Here is an 18,133-nt window from a genome sequence, read left to right as displayed (position 1 = left end):
GACTCTGGCCTTCAGAGCTGTGAGAGAACCATTTTTGTTTTGTTTTGTTTTGTTTTTTGAGAAGCAATTTTGCTCTTGTTACCCAGGCTGGAGTGCAATGGCACAATCGCAGCTCACTGCAACCTCTGCCTCCTGGGTTCAAGCGATTCTCCTGTCTCAGCCTCTGGAGTAGCTGGGATTACAGGTGTGTGCCACCACACCCAGATAATTTTTTTTTTGTATTTTTGGTAGAGACGGGGTTTCATCATGTTGGCCAGGCTAGTCTCAAACTCCTGACCTCAGGTGATCTGCCCACCTCGGCCTCTCAAAGTGCTGGGATTATAGGTGTGAGCCACGGTGCCCAGCCCGGTTTGTTGTTTTAAGCCACCAACTTGTGGGAACTGGTTACAGCAGCCACTGGAAAGCCCCTGCTGGACATCGTTATGATCCCTCTCGCCCCAGCCCTGAATATTCCAGACTGAACCTCAGCCCCAACTTTTCAAGTCCCTGGTCACGGCTGTCTTGTGGGAGCCTAGGGGCACACTCCTCTCACAGCAGGAGAAATGTTAACTGTAAAGGTTAAAATGCATTATTTCTTTTATTTTTATTTTTTTATATACCAAAAAAAGAGACAAGGTTTTCCCATGTTGCCCAGGCTGGTCTCAAACTCCTGGCCTCAAGTGATCCTCCCGTCTCGGCCTTCCAAAGTGCTGGGATGACAGGTGTGAGCACTGCGCCCTGCCTTGTGCTTTTATTTCTTTTTTTTTTTTTTTTTTTGAGACGGAGTCTCGCTCTAGCCCGGGCTGGAGTGCAGTGGCCGGATCTCAGCTCACTGCAAGCTCCGCCTCCCGGGTTTACGCCATTCTCCTGCCTCAGCCTCTGGAGTAGCTGGGACTACAGGCGCCCGCCACCTCGCCCGCTAGTGTTTTTTTTTGTATTTTTTAGTAGAGACGGGGTTTCACCGTGTTAGCCAGGATGGTCTCGATCTCCTGACCTCGTGATCCGCCCGTCTCGGCCTCCCAAAGTGCTGGGATTACAGGCTTGAGCCACCGCGCCCGGCCTGTGCTTTTATTTCTAAACACATTTTCCTAATGTATTTTTCTGATGACTCTGAAGGGGAAGACGGCTGTTTTGACTGGGTGTGGTGGTGCATGCCTGTCAAAGTCCCAGTGACTCAGGAGGCTGAGGGGGGAGGATCACTTGAGCCCAGGAGTTTGAGGCTGCAGTGAGCTATGACAGTGCCACTGTTCTCCAGCCCAGGCAACAGAGCAAAGTCCTGTCTCTAAAAAAAATAAATATTAAAAAAACAAAAAAACCAAAACAAGGAAGAGCAACTGCATAGCTGCCTGACAAAACGAGAGTGTGGCTCAGCCCCACCGCCCTGCACGGCCTCCCTGGAAGCCCCTGCGCTATGCTGGGCGCTGGGCTCCCCGTCCAGGTGCTGCATCTGCCTGGCTCTGTGCTCTGAGAGCATGCGATGTGCCCCAGGTGTCAGGGCAGGGAGGAAGATTGATCTCGATGCTGACCCAGTGAGGTAGGTGTCATTGGCCCCATTTGACAGATGGGGAAACCAGGGCATCAGTGTGACGTGGCCTAGGCGAGGCCTTCGGGGCAGACCCAGACCTGACTCGGCCCGAGGGTGCAGGGAACAGGCTTTCTCCACCAGACAAGCAGGACAGCTGCTGCACTCTCGCCTCGGTAACGTGCTGGAGGTGGGGGCCCCACCCTGTGCGGACCCCTCACCAACTTCTCCCCAAGGAGGCGGCTGGGGACTCCCGGCACCCCTTGCCTCTGACATGGCTGTGTCATGCCTGTCCTGTCAACTGTCGTTCTGGGCGTGGACATTTGGGGCTCCCGCTTGAGGATGTCTGGGCTGCCCCTCTGGGAGCCGGAGCAGCTGGCCACCCTGCCCCACATCTGCCTAGAGGCCCTCCAGCTCAGCACAGACCCAACCCCAGATGAGGACTCCTGCCCCCTCAGAGGTGGTAGGCTGCCCTATGCCCTACTGGGCGCTGCCACGGTCCTGGGTGACCCCCGGCATGGTGCCCACTGACATTCTGAGGCAGGAGCCCAGAGGGCCCACAATGCGCCACTGCATCCGAGCAATGCTTGCAGAAATGCCCTGCAAATAAAGTCATCACCACTGATGCGAACAGGGCAGCCACCAGGTACCTCTGCCAGCAGCCCTGTTCCCTGCCCACTGCCAAGGGAGCCAGCCAGGAGGGCTGCTGATGAAGAGACCCCACTGCCTGCCACACGCAATCTGGGTTCCCGGCAGCCTGGAGGTATCACTCCTCCCCTTGGCATGCAGCCACCTTCCATGTGGGAAAGCCTGGGGCCAGAGGTCATGGAGGGAGTGGCTTCAGGAACAAGAAATTGGTAGTTTGTCTTCCAGAGGGGACATGGGCAATGTGGGCTTAGTGGACAGGAGCCACATTGCTGGCCCAGGACTCCCAGCCTGCCATCCCCTGCTGCCACACAGTGGGCTCAGCAGGACTCCTCAATCAGCTTCTTTGTGGGGCTTGGTGACCCTGGTGGGTGCACAGGCCTGGAGAAGGTATAGTTGTCTGCAAGGGCCATGGGCAACTGCAGCTCCTCGATGTCCCTGGTGTGGGTGAGCCTGGTGATGTCTGTCCTCATGGACCAGTGTTTCCACCCCTTATGGATTCTGGACACTTCTTGGCGGGAATGGTCCGTGGCCAGCACGTAGATAATGGGGTCAGCCACACTGTTCACCGTGGACAGGCACAGAAACACCACAGAGGCTGTGTACAGCCTTTCCTCCAAGCCGCACACAGCGTTGCTGTCTCCTCTGTAGTAGGAAAAGGCAGCGGCTTTGACGAGGAGAACCAGGTGGTACGGGGCGAAGCAGACCAGGAAGATGACAACCACCGCGATGGCCGAGTGCTTCACTCTGGCCTTCTGGGCGGCGCTTAAGCCCATGCTCTGCTTGATGCTCCTGAAAATCCGGTGGTTGGTGAAGGCGATGATGGAAAGAGGGATGGCAAAGCCAACGGTGAACCTGGCATAGTAGTACCCGGCAATCGTGCTGTCCATCTGCAGCATGTCGAAGCAGGTTTCCTTGTCTTCCATCTCGAACACCGGGTAGTGAACGATCCCGACAAGGATAAAGATGCCGGCGGAGATGAGGATGGCGGTCCTCTGGCGGCGGTGGCCCCGACTCTCCAGCGCATACACCACGGCCACGAAGCGGTCGCAGGAGATGCAGCACAGGAAGAGGATGCTGACATAGATGTTGCAGAAGAAGATGTAGGCGGTCACCTTGCAGGCCAGCAGGCCCAGGGTCCAGCGGTGCTGGTTGCGGATATAGATGACCCAGAGCGGCAGCGTGCTGGTGTAGAGCAGCTCGCAGAGCGCCAGGCAGAGCAGGTAGACGGCCAGCACGTTGCCCTGCAGCACCTGCAGCAGCGCCAGCCACGCAGTCAGGCAGTTTGCCGGCACCCCCAGCGTGCACACTGCGCTGTACACCACGACCAGGACTATCCTGCTCTCCTCGAAGGACACGTTGTTGCAGGTCTTGGTGGGGAGGCCCAGGGAGGCCCACGGGGTAGTGGTGGTCACTGAGGTGGCGTTTCCTGTACGAGGGAGACAAGAGTGAGAACGGGAGTCCCTGGAAACCACCTGGGAGAGACTCTACTGTGGGAAGGAAGGATAGAAGCTTCATGGTAGCTCAGACTAGACACACACAGGTGTTTAAAACATTTCCAAATGGATTTTTTAAAGCAATTATTAGATAGCGGATCTCCAACCCAGCAGCCTCATGGGCAAAGAATGCAGGCCGGGCATACTGAATCGTTTTTCTTTTTTTCGCTCTTGTGGCCCAGGTCGGAGTGCAGTGGCGCAACCTCGGCCCACCGCAGTGTCTGCCTCCTGGGTTCAAGCAATTATCCTGCCTCAGCCTCCCAAGTAGCCGGGATTACAGGCACGTGCCACCATGCCTGGCTAATTTTTGTACTTTTAATAGAGATGGGGTTTCACCATGTTGGCCAAGCTGGTCTTGAATTCCTGACCTCAGGTGATCTGCCCGTGTCAGCCTCCCAAAGTGCTGGAATTGCAGGTGTGAGCCATTGCGTCTGGGTAATACTGAATCGTTGTAACTCACTGAGGTCAGTTTTCAAAAGTGTTGCTTGAGGCCCAGCATAGTGGCTCACACCTATAATCCCAGCACTTTGGGAGGCTGAGGCAGGCGGATCACTTGAGGTCAGGAGTTTGAGACCAGCCTGGCTAACATGGAGAAACCCTGTCTCTACTAAAAATTCTAAAAAATTAGTTGAGCGTGGTGGCTCAACCTGTAATCCCAGCTACTCGGGAGGCTGAGGCAGGAGAATCACTTGAACCCAGGAGGCAGAGGTTGCAGTGAGCTGAGATCCTGCTGCTGTACTCCAGCCTGGGTAGCAAGAGTGAGACTCTATCTCAAAAAAAAAAAAAAAAAGTTGCTGATGTGTTTGAAAAGAATGTTGATCCTGTAATTGCTGTGTGAGTGCTCTTCTAAGCAGTCTGTTAGGCGCTGCTACTACAGACACCCTCCCAGAGCCGTTCCCACTTTGCCTCCACTCCCCACCTCGCCCCATAGCTGGGCACTGCCTAATCCTAATTCCTAATCTGTAGTATTTTTTTGTTTGTTTTTTTTTTGAGATGGAGTCTCTCGTTCTGTTGCCAGGCTGGAGTGCAATGGTGCGATCTCAGCTCACTGCAACCTCCACCTCCCGGGTTCAAGGGATTCTCCTGCCTCAGCCTCCTGAGTAGCTGGGATTGCAGGCATGCACCACCAAGACCGGCTAATTTTGTATTTTTAGTAGAGATGGGGTTTCTCCATGTTGGTCAGGCTGGTCTTGAACTCCTGACCTCAGGTTATCTGCCCTCCTTGGCCTCCCAAAGTGCTGGGATTACAGGTGTGAGCCACTGCGCCCGGCTAATCTGTAGTCTTACCACATCTCTGGCTGCGTGAACTATCAATTACTAAAAAAGACAATTAAAAGCTCCTGCGGGGGTGGTGGATTTGTCCACTTCTCCTGGTATTCTCTCAATGCTTACTTTATGTATTTGAAGCTATTGTTAATTGGGGCATAGGAGTCACAAATGGTTCTGTCTTCTTGGTGAATTGATCTTCTTATTACTATGTCATGTGATACTCCTCATCTCGGTGGCAGGCAGAATAAAGACCCCACCCAAAAGAAGTCTGAATCCTCATCCTTGGGACATGTAGATATGGTAGGTTACGTGGCAAAGGGGAACTAAGGTTGCAAGTTGAATGAAGATTGCTAACTAGCTGACAGTAAAATAAAGAGATTATTCTGGACTATCTGGTGGGCCCAATGGAATCAAAAAATTCCTTAAATGTGGGAGAGGGCAAAAGAAAAGGAGATCAAAGTGATCTCAGCAACCTGCCTCAAACACAACTCTCCGAGGTCAGAAACTCTTCCTCTCCAGCCAGGGGGTTGCTAGAGGTCACGCAGGGTGTGCAGTGGCGCGACTTCCCAGAGCTCTGCCAGCACTGTCGGCTGCAGTGTCCTGGCTGCCCACTCCGGCTGAGTTTATGCTTCTAGGCCTTCTGTGGCTACAGATCATGGAACCTCCAGATCAGCAGGAAGCCGCGGACAGACCTGGCCTCAGCACCCGAAGGATGGACAGAGCGTTGCCACGCTTCTCGGGTTGCCGCAGCCCCAGGCGGGCAAACTTCAGCTGTCCCCTGGAGCAAGGTCGGGGGTCCCTGGGTACCGTCCAGCCCCCTGGCCTCAGGAACCTTCCACATGCGGCTGTCGTAGTTTCCTTGACCTCCCTCCTGTACTTGAGGGCCTGTTGACCTCCAGCACCATGGGGCAAGTCACCCCGAACAGGGTCGGCCCTGAGGCCCCGTCGTGTTGCTTTTTTTTTTTTTTTTTGAGATGGAGTCTCTCACTGTTGATGCCCAGGCTAGAGTGCAATGGCACAATCTCTGCTACTGCAACCTCTGCCTCCCAAGTTCAAGTGATTTTCCTGCCTCAGCCTCCCGAATAGCTGGGACTACAAGCACTCGCCACCACGCCTAATTTTTGCATTTTTGGTAAAGACAAGGTTTCACCAGGTTGGCCAGGTTGGTCTCGAACTCCTGACCTCAGGTGATCTGCCCGCCTTGGCCTCCCAAAGTACTGGGATGACAGGTGTGAGCCACCGCACCAAGCCACTTGTTTTTGTACATTTAAAAAATTCAGCTGGGCGTGGGAAGCTGCAGTGAGCCGGGACTGTGCCGCTGCACTCCAGCCTGGGTGACAGAGTGAGACTCAATCTCAAGGGAAAAAAAAATCGAAAAAGTGGAAAATTGTGGCAAAATACACATAACAAGGAATTTACCATTGTAACCGTTTTTCAGCAGCACTGGGCACATTCACATTCTTCTGCCACCATCGCCAACATCCGTCGGCAGAACCTCCTCATCTTCCCAGAGACTCTGTCCCAGGAAGCACCCACTCCGCATTTGCCCCCAGCCCCCAGGCCTCCATTCCACTTTGTCTCTGTGCGCTGGGCTCCCCTGTCACCTCCCCACCTGGGTGGCATCTGTGCATGTCCTCAGCGTGTGTCGTTCCGTGTCTCCACTCGCCACGATGTCCTCAAGCTCCCTCCTGTGGCAGCGTGTGCCAGCATTTCCCTTCCTTTCAAAGGCAGGACAGTGTTCATTGTATTCAGTGTGTCCTCCAGGGTCTCACCAAAAAAAAAAAAAATTATGTGTATATATATATACATATTCCATTGTGCCCTTCCACTGTGAACAGTCCTCCAAATGTGGCGTGTGCTGTGTTCTGCTCATCCACGAGTCCGCTGGCAGGCGCTTGGAGGCTGCCTCTGAGCCTTAGCTGAGCTGCTGAGAATAACGGTGTTAAGAACATGAGGAGGTCTGTTCACGTCCCTGCTCTCCGTTCTCCTGGGTCAGACCCACAGTTGGCATTGCTGGATCTCACGGCAGTTCCGTCTCATCTTCTGGGGTGTCTCCGCGCTGTTCTCCACGGTGGCCACGCTGGCCCACCTTCGCCGGCAGTGTGCAGGGCTCTGGTCTCCCCACAGCCTCGCTGCGCTTGTTGGGTTTCTCCGGGTGTGAGTGTCGTGCCCCTTGCTCACCTTCCTCCCTGGGCAGAGGGACAGAGTGGGTATGACTGGGCTGTCTGATAGCCAACTGTCACCACTTCGCCCAAGACACAGGGCTGTGGCGGGCAGCGGGGGGCAGTGAAGACAGTTCTCAGGTGGGAGGCCCAATGTCTGTGTTTGCACTCACTGTTCACCACCCAGAGGGCTCTTTTCCCATCAAAACAGTGCTCCAGCCTCGCTGTGCGAGTCCTGAGCTCAGAGGCGGTTTCCGGCCCCCAACACAGCCCGTCTCTTTCATGACAATCACACGCCCTGGGAGGCAGAGCCAGAATCCAAAACACAAGGGGAGACGCAGGCAAGACCCCGGTGGCCAGAGGGGCCGCTCCAGCTTCAGCCTGCACAGAGCCGCTCTGGTCTGGCCCCTCCCCGACTTCCGACGGCTCCCCCGCCCACACACTGTCTCGCCCGTGTGGTCTCAGGCAGGGCCTCAGTGTCCCTCAGTCCCACACCCCCTGCTCCAGGTCTCACGCAGCCTTGGGACCTTCACCTCTGGAAACCAGGTCCGTGGTGTCTGTGGCTCTGTGTCCATCTGGTGAGGAGGATGTCCCCCACTCCCCTGCCTCCTGCCACAAGTCCCCCACTCCCCTGCCTCCTGCCACAAGTGACCTCCTGGGAAGACAGCCTTCCTGGCAGGTCAGAAGTAGGGGCAACAGCACCAGGAGACGCATGAATGGGGGGGAGCTGGTGGTCAGCTCCTCATGGCCTGGACCATGCAGGGCTCCCCTGGGACCTGCGGAACAGCCCCTGACTCAGTACCGCGTCGCCCTCCCCGGAGCCACCAATGACACCCTCATTCCCATTCCTGGCTTCCCAGAACTTCACAAAAGAATTAGGAAATCAGCCCTTCATTTCTCCACGTAGCACCTCTAGATTTATTATTGTTGAGCTCATTGTTATCTCGATAATCTATTTTTTGTGTTAATTTTTGAATTATGAGACCACATGCTTCATAGAAAAATTCTCTTACATGTTCCTCGTACATGTTCAAAGCTGGAGAAGGCTCTCTCACCTGGCATATTTTGCAGGTTCCAATCTCAGTGTGGCTCTAAGATAAGCTTTCTAAGTACATGTCATGCGTCTTGTCGGTCCTATCAAGACGTTCACTCTGAGAGTTTAAAATGACCTAGAGAAAGAGTAGGTTGAAATTGCTTTAGGGAAATCAGATTAAATGACAAGTTAACCCATTGACAAAATGGCTAGTGAGTATTTACTAATTTACTAAGTGCCCCGTTGATTTGTATGTTTTTTTTTTAATTATTTATTTATTATACTTTAAGTTATAGGGAACATGTGCACAGCGTGCAGGTGTTTTTTAAGTGTTAAGGATCTACCGTTGCATCCCACAGGATAAATACAAGCAAGGTTCCACGCCAACAGGCATCAAAACACCACATCAGGCACTGCGACTACGTACGACTCTTTTTTTTTTTTGAGATGGAGTCTTGCTCTGTCATCCAGGCTGGAGTGCAGTGGCGCAATCTCGGCTCACTGCAACCTCTGTCTCCTGGGTTCAAACTATTCTCTTGCCGCAGCCTCCTGAGTAGCTGGGACTACAGTCGCCTGCCACCATACCCAGCTAATTTTTGTATTTTTGTTGAGACAGAGTCACACTCTGTGGCTCAGGCTGGAGTGCAATGGCATGATCTCAGCTCACCGTAACCTCTGTCTCCTGGGTTCAAGCGATTCTCCTGTCTCAGCCTCCCAAGTAGCTGGGACTACATGCACGCACCACCATGCCCAGCTAGTTTTTGTATTTTTAGTAGAGACGAGGGTCTCACCCTGTTGGGCAGGCTGGTATCCAACTCCTGACCTCAAATGATCTACCCACCTTGGCCTCCCAAAGTGCTGGGATGACAGGCGTGAGCCGCCGCACCTGGCCTATGTACTGTTGTTGCTTGTCAATTATACCTTTATAAAGCTGGGAGAGAAAAGAAAGTTGATGAGCTTTCACAGAAGACATAAAAATAGCCCCTAAAGGCCCGGTGTGGTAACTCATGCCTGTAAATCCCAGCACTCTGAGAGGCTGAGGTGGGAGGATTGCTGGAGTCCAGGAGTTCAAGACCAGCCTGGGCAATATAGTAACATCCCATACCTACAAAAATATCAGCAGGTATGATGGTGCACACGTGTCGTCCCAGCTACTCAGGAGGCTGAGGTGGGAGGATCGCTTGAGCCCAGGAGGTAGGGGTGCCATGAGCTGTGATTGCGTTGCTGCACTCCAGCCTGGGCTACAGAGAGAGACCCCGTCCCAAAAAGAAAAAAGCTCCTAAAATCTGAAAAATGTTCAAGTCCACTTCTAATCAAAGAAATGCAAACATGAATATCTGAAAGACAGCCTTTTAAAGTCTTTTTTTTTTTTTTTTTTTTTTGAGACGGAGTCCTGCTCTGTCGCCCAGGCTGGAGTGCAGGGGCCAGATCTCAGCTCACTGCAAGCTCCGCCTCCCGGGTTCACGCCATTCTCCTGCCTCAGCCTCCCGAGTAGCTGGGACTACAGGCACCGCCACCTTGCCCGGCTAGTTTTTTGTACTTTTTAGTAGAGACGGGGTTTCCCTGTGTTAGCCAGGATGGTCTCGATCTCCTGACCTTGTGATCCGCCCGCCTCGGCCTCCCAAAGTGCTTGGATTACAGGCTTGAGCCACCGCGCCCGGCCAATAAAAATGCCTTTTAAAATCTTTTTGGCCTATCATGTTGGCAAAAATAAAGAACTTTTAAACTCATAGTGTTTGAGAGTAGGCAGTGGTATCCTTACACAGGACTGATGGAAGTATGAATTGGTTTGCAGCAAAATTTTGCAACATGTTTCCAAAAATCTTAAACGTGCTTCACTTTTGACCTGGATAAACCACTTCTAGGAATTTTTCCTGGCTACCCGAGGTGTGACGTGCACATGGCCTGGAAGCTGTGTCACCCACGGCATGAGGGGCCCGGAGGAGGGAGGCATGGCGGGCGGGCAGCAGATGGCTCAGGGCATGCAGGGGGATGGTGCAGGGCACCCAGGGGCCTGTCCCTCTACTTCCTTCCCTAACCTGAGGTGCCTCTAAAACAGGCACAACCCTGACCAGCCAAAGAGGGTTTGCAGGGAGGAGAGTGCCCTGAACCCATTCGCAGATGGTATTTATGCCTCTCCCAAAGCCCTGCAAAGCCTGAGGGTCTCACTCTGCTGTTTCCAGGCCCTACAGTGCAGGGACGGAGGCTGAGCCTGGCAGCTGCCTCACTAACTCCAATCCTGCCTGCCTAGTGCCAGGCCCGACCCCCACCCCATGCTGCCTGGTACTGCCCTCTGTCAGCCGAGACCCTCATGGGAAGCCAGCAGGTGCAGTCAGTCCCCTGGGACACACTCCCCTGAAAGGGCAGGGCCGGGCCCCAGCTACAGGCAGAGCCCCTACACAGCAAGGCCCCTTTGGGCCTGAGGCTTGTATGTTGAGAGGCTGGCCAGAGGCGCTCCCTGGAGCCATTTGCTCTTCCCACCCGTCCCACGTGGCTCTTGCAAGAATTCTCTGGAAGCTGCTCGAAAGTGAGGCAGAAACCAGGCACACCAAGGGCTCTGGGCCAGCAGGTAGGGCTGCCTGTGTGTTGACATCCCCAGCTGCCCTTTCAAGTATAGTTCTGTTAAAGAAAAGTATCTTGGGCCCTTCAAGCTGGGAACTGCTCAGGGCCAATCTGCCTTCCATTCTATTCAAAGTCATCCCTCTGCTCACTGAGACAGATGCATATTCTGATGGCCTCCTTTGGAAAGACTTATCAGAAACTGAAAATAATGCAACCATTTGTGTCCCACCTACCTGTGACCTACTCACAGGTAGGTGAGAGACAGATAGTTGGGAAACCCCCTCCCTGCTTCGAGTTGTCCCCACCTTTCTGGACGGAACCAATGTACGTCTCACATATATTGACTGATGTCTCTTGTCTCCCTAAAATGCATGAAACCAGGCTGTGCCCGACCACCCTGGGCATGTCATCAGGACTTCCTGAGGCTGTGTCACGGATGCGTGTCCTCAACTTTAGCAAATAAAACTCCTAAAATGATTGAGACTTGTCATTTTTTAACAACTGGAAAAACGGGAAGCCACGATTACAGGAAGCTCGTTAACTTATGGAGAATTTTAAAGCAATACCTTGAAAACACATTAAAAAATGAGACACTGAGTCAAGAAAGAATCTAGAAAAGCCATCTCCAAAGTGACGCCGCCTCGGCGGTGGGTGGTGTGTTCCTGGGGTACCCATTCTGCCCCCACCCTCCCAGTGGCTGGAATAAGTGTGCACTCCTCCCTGCATCTCAGGCCAGCCCCCTGAGTGGAAAAGGTGGGGCAACGCTGAGGGTCTTCAGACTCTCCCTCGGGTGCCTGTGTGCTGGACACTGCCCTCCCGGCTGCTGCTCTGCTAAGATCTCTGCGCCCAGCTCCGAGGTCCAGCAAGAGATGCAGGGCTCTCTGGCCATGCCCAAAACAGAGGGGGTCAGTAGGTGAGGAAGCAGTGAATGGAACCAGAAGGGGCAAGGAAGGCAGACCCCCAGCCAGGCAGGGGGGCCGAGTGGGCTGCGGACACACCAGAGCCACCTGCGACCAGTCCAGTTCCTTCTGAGCCCCAGGGGTGTGGGGGGCCCCACCAGCCTCACACCGGGCCTGGCTTCCCTCCTCAGCTGCCGAGCCCCGCTTCAGGGGCCCTAGAAGCCCGCACACTTTTGCTTGCTGGTGTCTACTCCGATTCTGCAGCCACCCCCTCCCCACCTTTCAAATTCTGAATAACACGAGACAGGGACCTCTCCTGTCAAATAAGCTGGAGTGAGCACAGGGAGCTGCTGCCTGAGGCCCCTGGACCCCATCGGAATGACTGAGCCGCCCAGGAAGGGGCTCCCGGGGAGTCTGCCTCTTTCACTTCAACTGGACCAAGAGTTCTGGAAACCCTCCCAAACCTGGGAGGATGAGCTCTTGCTGGTCCAGGGCTGTGCCGCCCAGTCACCCCGATGCCAGCCAGCAACCCTGGGGCAGAGGGCTGCAAGCACTTCTGCAAAACCAAAGGAAGTGGCAGCTGAGGTGAAAATGCATGCTCCCCTCCGGGCCCGGCCCCAGGCGGAGGCTTTCACAGAGAGGCCCTCTGGGCTCCAGGCCTGTATGTTGAGAGCAGAGACTAGCCAGGGGCAGGCGCCAGAGCCACCTTCCCATCCAGCTGGTCCCGTGTGGCCCATGTGGCTCGAGCTGCTGATGTCCAGATCCCGCCACGTGCCTGACCTTTGGGCACCGACAGCCTGGCGAGGATGCCTGGAAAGAGTCAGGGGGCCCAGCAGGAGGCCTGGTGAGAACAACGCAGGGCAGGGCGGCCAGAGAGCTGGGCCCACTGGGACGTCCCAACTCGCTCGCACCGAGGTCCAGCTCCTCACCACACACGGCCAACCCGGCTTGAGCGTCACGGGAGCCCTGCACCAGCCCGTCGCTTCTCAGAACACATTCAAGCTTTGTCCAGCATTCCCTGCCAGACAGGTCCACGGCCTCAGGCAGCCCACCGGCCTCTTCTGAGGGCCTTCCTGGACCGCGGTCCGGGGTCCCGCCAGCACCTGCTCACCATCAGTTTGCTGCACCTGCTACTCCTGCCTCGGGGAGCCTCTGCCTCCCCTCGAGGTGAGTGAGCTCAGGATAGGGGCTCAGGGCCCTCTCTCCGGCCAGCCCAGGGGCCCCACCCGCCAGCTGCAGTGTAGTGGTCTGTCCCGGCCCGGGGCCAGGGCTGTTTCCTCCACAGAAAGGGGCATGGGTTACAGCAGGCTGCCCACATCTCAGGCACTACTCTTCCTGGGGAGGGTGCAGTGGGGCCCGGGTCCTCTCTCAGCTTCCCCTGGGGCTGGGTCTTCAAGTGGAAGGACAAGGCCAGGCAGAGGTTTCCTGTGTTGTTCCACTCAGGAAGCAGGCACCACCCTCCTGGGGTGAGGGGAGCCCTGCCTGGGCTGTGCGTGGAGACCGCCCTTCCTCTCATCGCCCCAGCTGTCTGGCCCACCGGTGGGGCTCCTCTCAGCTGTGGGATGGGTGGGAGTGACCAAGCCCTGTGGGAAAGGCGCCCAGTGCAGACTTTCACTCCTGAAATGGCAGCAAGGTGCCCCCAGCCCGCCGGAGGCTCGGGTAGGGGACAGCCCACCATGCTCACAGCACCAGCAATGCCAGCCTGGCCTGGTGGACTCTGGGGAACTCTGTTTTTGGTCTGCTCTGAGGGACTGTGACGGGCTGAAGCCCCCTTATCACCGTCCAACTCCACCTGGATTCAGAGCAGCATGGCCAGACATGATGGCCATGGTGAGGTCCCGCGGATGACTCCAGCCACAAAGCCACAGTGTGGGTGGGCCCAGGTCAGCCTGACCCTCTGGTCCACCCACCCCTGAGCTCCAGCTGCATCTCTCACCCCTGCTGGCCCTGGGCCCCTGCCTCCACCTCCCCTCAGCAAATGACCAAGCCCCTCATCTCCCAGCCTCCATGCTGGGCAAATGTGTCCCTGTTCAGCTCCATCTTCAAGCCACACCTTGGCAGCCCACTGAGGCCAGCCCTCCACTGCTCTCTGGACTTCTCTCTCCAGTGTCCAACCTGCCTTTCTCCTGCTCCCAGTGTGCGGGCTCCGAGGCTGCTCTGCCTCACATTTTCCGTGCTTCTTCCGTGAACCCATGTTCGTTCTTTCTTTTTTTCTTTTGCCTTTTCTTTTCTTTTCTTTTTTTTTGAGACGGAGTCTTGCTCTGTCGCTCGGGCTGGAGTGCAGTGGCCGGATCTCAGCTCACTGCAAGCTCTGCCTCCCGGGTTTACGCCATTCTCCTGCCTCAGCCTCCCGAGTAGCTGGGACTACAGGTGCCCGCCACCTCGCCCGGCTAGTTTTTTGTATTTTTTAGTAGAGACGGGGTTTCACAGTGTTAGCCAGGATGGTCTCGATCTCCTGACCTCGTGATCCACCCATCTTGGCCTCCCAAAGTACTGGGATTACAGGCTTGAGCCACTGCGCCTGGCCTTTTTTTTTTTTTTTTGAGATGGAGTCTTGCTCTGCCACCCAGGCTGGAGTAAAGTGGCATGATCTTGGCTCACTGAAGCCTCTACCTCCCAGGTTCAAGCAATTCTCCCGCCTCAGCCTCCCGAGTGGCTGGGACTACAGGCACACCACCATGTTCAGCTAATTTTTTTGTATTTTTAATAGAAATGGGGTTTCGCCATGTTGCCTAGGCAGGTCTCGAACTCCTGGGCTCAAATGATCCTCCTGCCTCAGCCTCCCAAAGTGCTGGGATTACAGGTGTGAGCCACCACGCCCAGCTTTTTTTTTCTTTAACTACTATTAAAATTGTTCTCTCTCTCTCTCCCTCACCTTCTCCCTCTCTCTCTCTCTCACTTTATTTATTTCTTTGTTTATTTATTTATTTATTTTGGAGAAAAGGTCTCACTCCCTCATCCAGGCTGGAGTATAGTGGCAAAATCTCTGCTCAGCGAAACCTCCACCTCCTGGGCTCAAATCATCCTTCCTTCTGAGTAACTGGGACTACAGGCACCTGCTACCATGCCCAGTTAATCTACAGGCACCTGCTACCACGCCCAGTTAATGTTTGTATTTTTATTCGTAGAGACCTGGTTTCGCTATGTTGCCCAGGCTGGTCTGGAACTCCTGGGCTCAAGAAATCCGCCCACCTCAGCCTCCCAAAGTGCTGGGATTACAGGCGTGAGCCACCACACCCGGCCAATGAATCCATTTTCCAGATTAGAGAAGCACCACATGCTGCTGGGATGGACGTTCCAATAACAGGATCTAGTGTGACCTCACCCAGCCACTGTCCCTGGAGCTCTCTGGCCTGCAGTGGCTGTGCTCCTCCAGTCTTTTAAAATCTATTTTGTAACATTTTTTCTTTTTTTTTGAGGTGGAGTTTCGCTCTCGTTGCCCAGGCTGGAGTGCAATGGTGCGATCTTGGCTCACTGTAACCTCCTCCTCCCGAGTTCAAGTGATTCTCCTGCCTCAGCCTCCCGAGTAGCTGGGATTACAGGTGCCCGCCACCACGCCTGGCTAATTTTTTGTATTTTTAATAGAGTCGGGGTTTCACCATATTGGTCAGGATGGTCTTGAACTCCTGACCTCAGCTGATCCGTCCCCCTCGGCCTCCCAAAGTGCTGGGATTACAGGCATGAGCCACCACACGCCCAGCCTATTTTGTAACTTTTTATTATGAAACTTTTCAGACAGACACAAAAGGACGGAGAAGGAGCCCTGACCCTGCCATGTGCAGGGAGCAGTTCCTCATTCCACCCTGTGTGCCAAAAACAGCTCCTCAGGCTGCTGAGGTCTGTCTTGTGGATTCCCATTTCTTTCTTTCTTTCTCTTTCTTTCTTTCTTCCTTCCTTCCTTCCTTTCTTTCTTTCTCTCTCTCTCTCTCTTTCTCTCTCTCTCTCTCTCTCTTTCTTTCTTTCTTTTTTTTTTGAGATGGAATTTCACTCCCATTTCCCAGGCTGGAGTGCAATGGCACGATCTCGGCTCACCGCAACCTCCGCCTCCTGGGTTCAAGTGATTCTCCTGTCTCAGCCTCCCAAGTAGCTGGGATTACAGGCATGTGCCACCATGCCGGGCTAATTTTATATTTTTAGTAGAGACGGGGTTTCACCATATTGGTTAGGCTGGTCTTGAACTCCTGACCTCACGTGATCCACCCGCCCCAGCCTACCAAAGTGCTGGGATTACAGGCGTGAGCCACTGCACCCGGCTGGATTGCCTGTAATTTCTAAGCTGTTTCATGGTTGCTGGCCATTTCTAGCCATTTCCGTCTTTCACTGTGACCTCATTTCTGCCGTCACATTTGAGACAAACCCTAGGGAGGGAAATGTTGAGTCACGGGCTCCACCACGCCCGTCCAAATCCCAGAGTCAACTTTCTTATTTTTCCCAATTTGACAGATTCTCTTTTTTTGAGACGGAGGTTATTGCCCAGGCTGGAGTGCAATGGCCCAATCTTGGCTCACTGCAAGCTCCGCCTCCCGGGTTCAAATTCTCCCGCCTCAGCCTCCTGAGTAGCTGGGATTACAGACGTGTGTCACCACGCCCAGCTAATTTTTGTATTTTTAGTAGAGATGGGATTTCAACATGTTGGTCAGGCTGGTCTCGAACTCCTGACCTCAAATGATCCGCCCACCTTGGCCTCCCAAAGTGCTGGGATTACAAGCGTGGGCCACCGCACCTGGCCCCAGTTTGATAGATATTTTTAATGTATCTTTCAGAGACACATTTGCGTTTATTTGACTGCTGGTGAGGTGAGTCTTTCAGGCATTCTGAGTTCTTATCTTATCCCATCTCATCTTATCCCTATTCTTATCTTTCTTTCCTTCCTTTTTTTTTTTTTTGAGACGAGTCTTGTTCTGTCACCCAGGTAGGAGTGCAATGGCACGATCTCGGCTCACTGCAACCTCCGTCTCCAGGGCTCAAGCAATTCTCCTGCCCCGGCCTCCTGAGTAGCTGGGATTCCAGGCGTGTGCAACCACGCCTGGCTAATTTTTGTAGTTTTAGTAGAGACGGGGTTTCACCACGTTGGCTGGGCTGGTCTCGAACTCCTGACCTCAGGTAATTCACCTGCCTCGGCCTCCCAAAGTGCTGCGATTACAGGTGTGAGCCCCTGTGCCCAGCCCCTATCCTCAACTCCTTCCAGGAGCCTCTGCCCTCCCACCTAGGCCTGGCCAATCTTCTGAAACATCATTTTGTGCTCAGCCCAACTGGCCAGTCTTCAGTGGTCAGTCCCAGCCCCTTGCAGCGGTGCAGACCCATGTCATGCACTTGACAGAATGTATGGCCCCCCTGCTGTACCCGGTGTGCCAGATACCAACCCAGAGGCCGGTGACCTGCCCAGACCCAGGATCTTGTCACGTGACTGGGCCAACTGCCACTCACCCCAGCACAGCCCCCACTGCCCTGCTTCTCCCTCTGTGTAACCCCACAAGCAGCACAGGCCCCACAGAGAGAAGCCTGACCCTTCAGTGCCCCCCACCAATCATGGAAGCAAGTGGCCAAGGAGAGATTCCAGGGACAAGTCCAGCCCCCTGACTCACCACCATCTGGCCCAGTAGCCAGGGAAGCCTTTTCCAGAAGAAAGTCTCCAGGAAGGTGGCAGGGACAAAGGTACAATGGAAGCTATGGTCCCTCTCCCCCAAATCCTCTACCCCCACCACATCTGTGGTCACTGGGGGTCCTGGGTTATCTCTTGGGAGGGACCCCAGATTAAGAACCCTCAACAAAGCCTCCATTTTTACCAACCTTTGCCTTCAGATCCCCCTCTGCCCCCCTCCAGCTCCCAGCCCCCAGCCCCATCCCAGGGCCTGAGCCCCCAGGCCGACTCCCCAATGCGCAGAGCCCAGCTACTCACCCAGGGCCCCGCCTGTGCGGCTGGCCTTCCACCCCTCCCTGCAGTCCTAGCTGAGGTTTCAGGAAGTAGCAGGGGTCCAATTGTGTTCTCTCTAGAACTCCCCTAACCACAAACAGGGCTGAGCTTGGGGTTAGCCAACCCGGGCTGGGGTACCTCACTGGTGATGACAGTGTGGTCTCGTCATCTTCCTGCGGGTGGGAGTGGCAGGAAACCCCAGACTTACCTCTGTTGGCAATAACAGCACCAGAGCCAGGCTCCACTCACTCAGGAGCTCCCAGGCAGGGGCTAGGGCCTGGCACGGCACGGCGGCTGTCCGTGTGTCCCCAGACAGGCAAGGCAGGACACGTGGCAGGGAGGGGCCCTGGAAAGACAAAATCCAGCTCCTCTGCAGCTCAGGTCTGGTGTTGCCAGCTCGGGCCAGGCAAGCACGGAGCAGGGTGACTTTCCAGAGGCTGTGTCCTCCCAGTAGTCCCTGTCCGGGGTGCCAGGAGTGGAGAGGCTGAGTGTGCCCACTGCAGCCCCAGGACCAGGATGGCACCTGCATGTCCTGGAAGGCTCTGCACAGCCACTGCACACGAGCACCCTCATCTCCCCGCCTCCCCTTCCTGGGGCAGGGCCATGTGGGAAGAACAGCCGACTGCACACTCCACATTCCTCCCCTAGCCCT

General features: G+C 54.9%; 1 protein-coding gene across 7 annotated transcripts; it reads right to left on the bottom strand.

Annotated features, from left to right (window-relative positions):
* Window positions 1–931: 931 nt before the first annotated feature.
* On the bottom strand, window positions 932–17,786 carry GPR132 (G protein-coupled receptor 132). 7 transcript variants are annotated; one of them, XM_033191065.1, is made up of 5 exons: window positions 17,467–17,783; window positions 8,898–9,037; window positions 8,129–8,242; window positions 6,331–7,100; window positions 932–3,575 (listed from the first exon to the last, which is right to left on the bottom strand). In XM_033191065.1, the coding sequence occupies exons 4-5, from the start codon at window positions 6,362–6,364 to the stop codon at window positions 2,467–2,469; spliced, it is 1,143 nt and encodes a 380-aa protein (XP_033046956.1). In that variant the 5' UTR covers window positions 6,365–7,100; window positions 8,129–8,242; window positions 8,898–9,037; window positions 17,467–17,783; the 3' UTR covers window positions 932–2,466. The 7 variants fall into 7 exon arrangements, with proteins under 7 accessions (XP_033046956.1, XP_033046952.1, XP_033046955.1 ...); XM_033191061.1 differs by lacking the exon at window positions 8,898–9,037 and having other exon boundaries at window positions 17,467–17,786; XM_033191064.1 differs by lacking the exon at window positions 17,467–17,783 and having other exon boundaries at window positions 8,898–9,374.
* Between the last annotated feature and the right edge of the window lie 347 nt (window positions 17,787–18,133).

This window comes from Trachypithecus francoisi, unplaced genomic scaffold (genome assembly GCF_009764315.1).
Source record: "Trachypithecus francoisi isolate TF-2019V2 unplaced genomic scaffold, Tfra_2.0 Lachesis_group3, whole genome shotgun sequence".
Classification (NCBI taxonomy): domain Eukaryota; kingdom Metazoa; phylum Chordata; class Mammalia; order Primates; family Cercopithecidae; genus Trachypithecus; species Trachypithecus francoisi.
Note: the sequence above shows the minus strand (reverse complement) of the source record. Positions and strands in the feature narration are given on the sequence as shown.

What these genes read in the sequence shown, in the direction of transcription:
- GPR132 (XM_033191061.1), bottom strand. Translation starts at nt 6,364, where the DNA reads ATGTGCCCAGTGCTGCTGAAAAACGGTTACAATG. An exon ending in GCTGAAAAACGGTTACAATG is followed by an intron (nt 3,576 to 6,330) that starts GTAAATTCCTTG and finishes TCCCTCGTACAG; the next exon opens with GAAACGCCACCTCAGTGACC.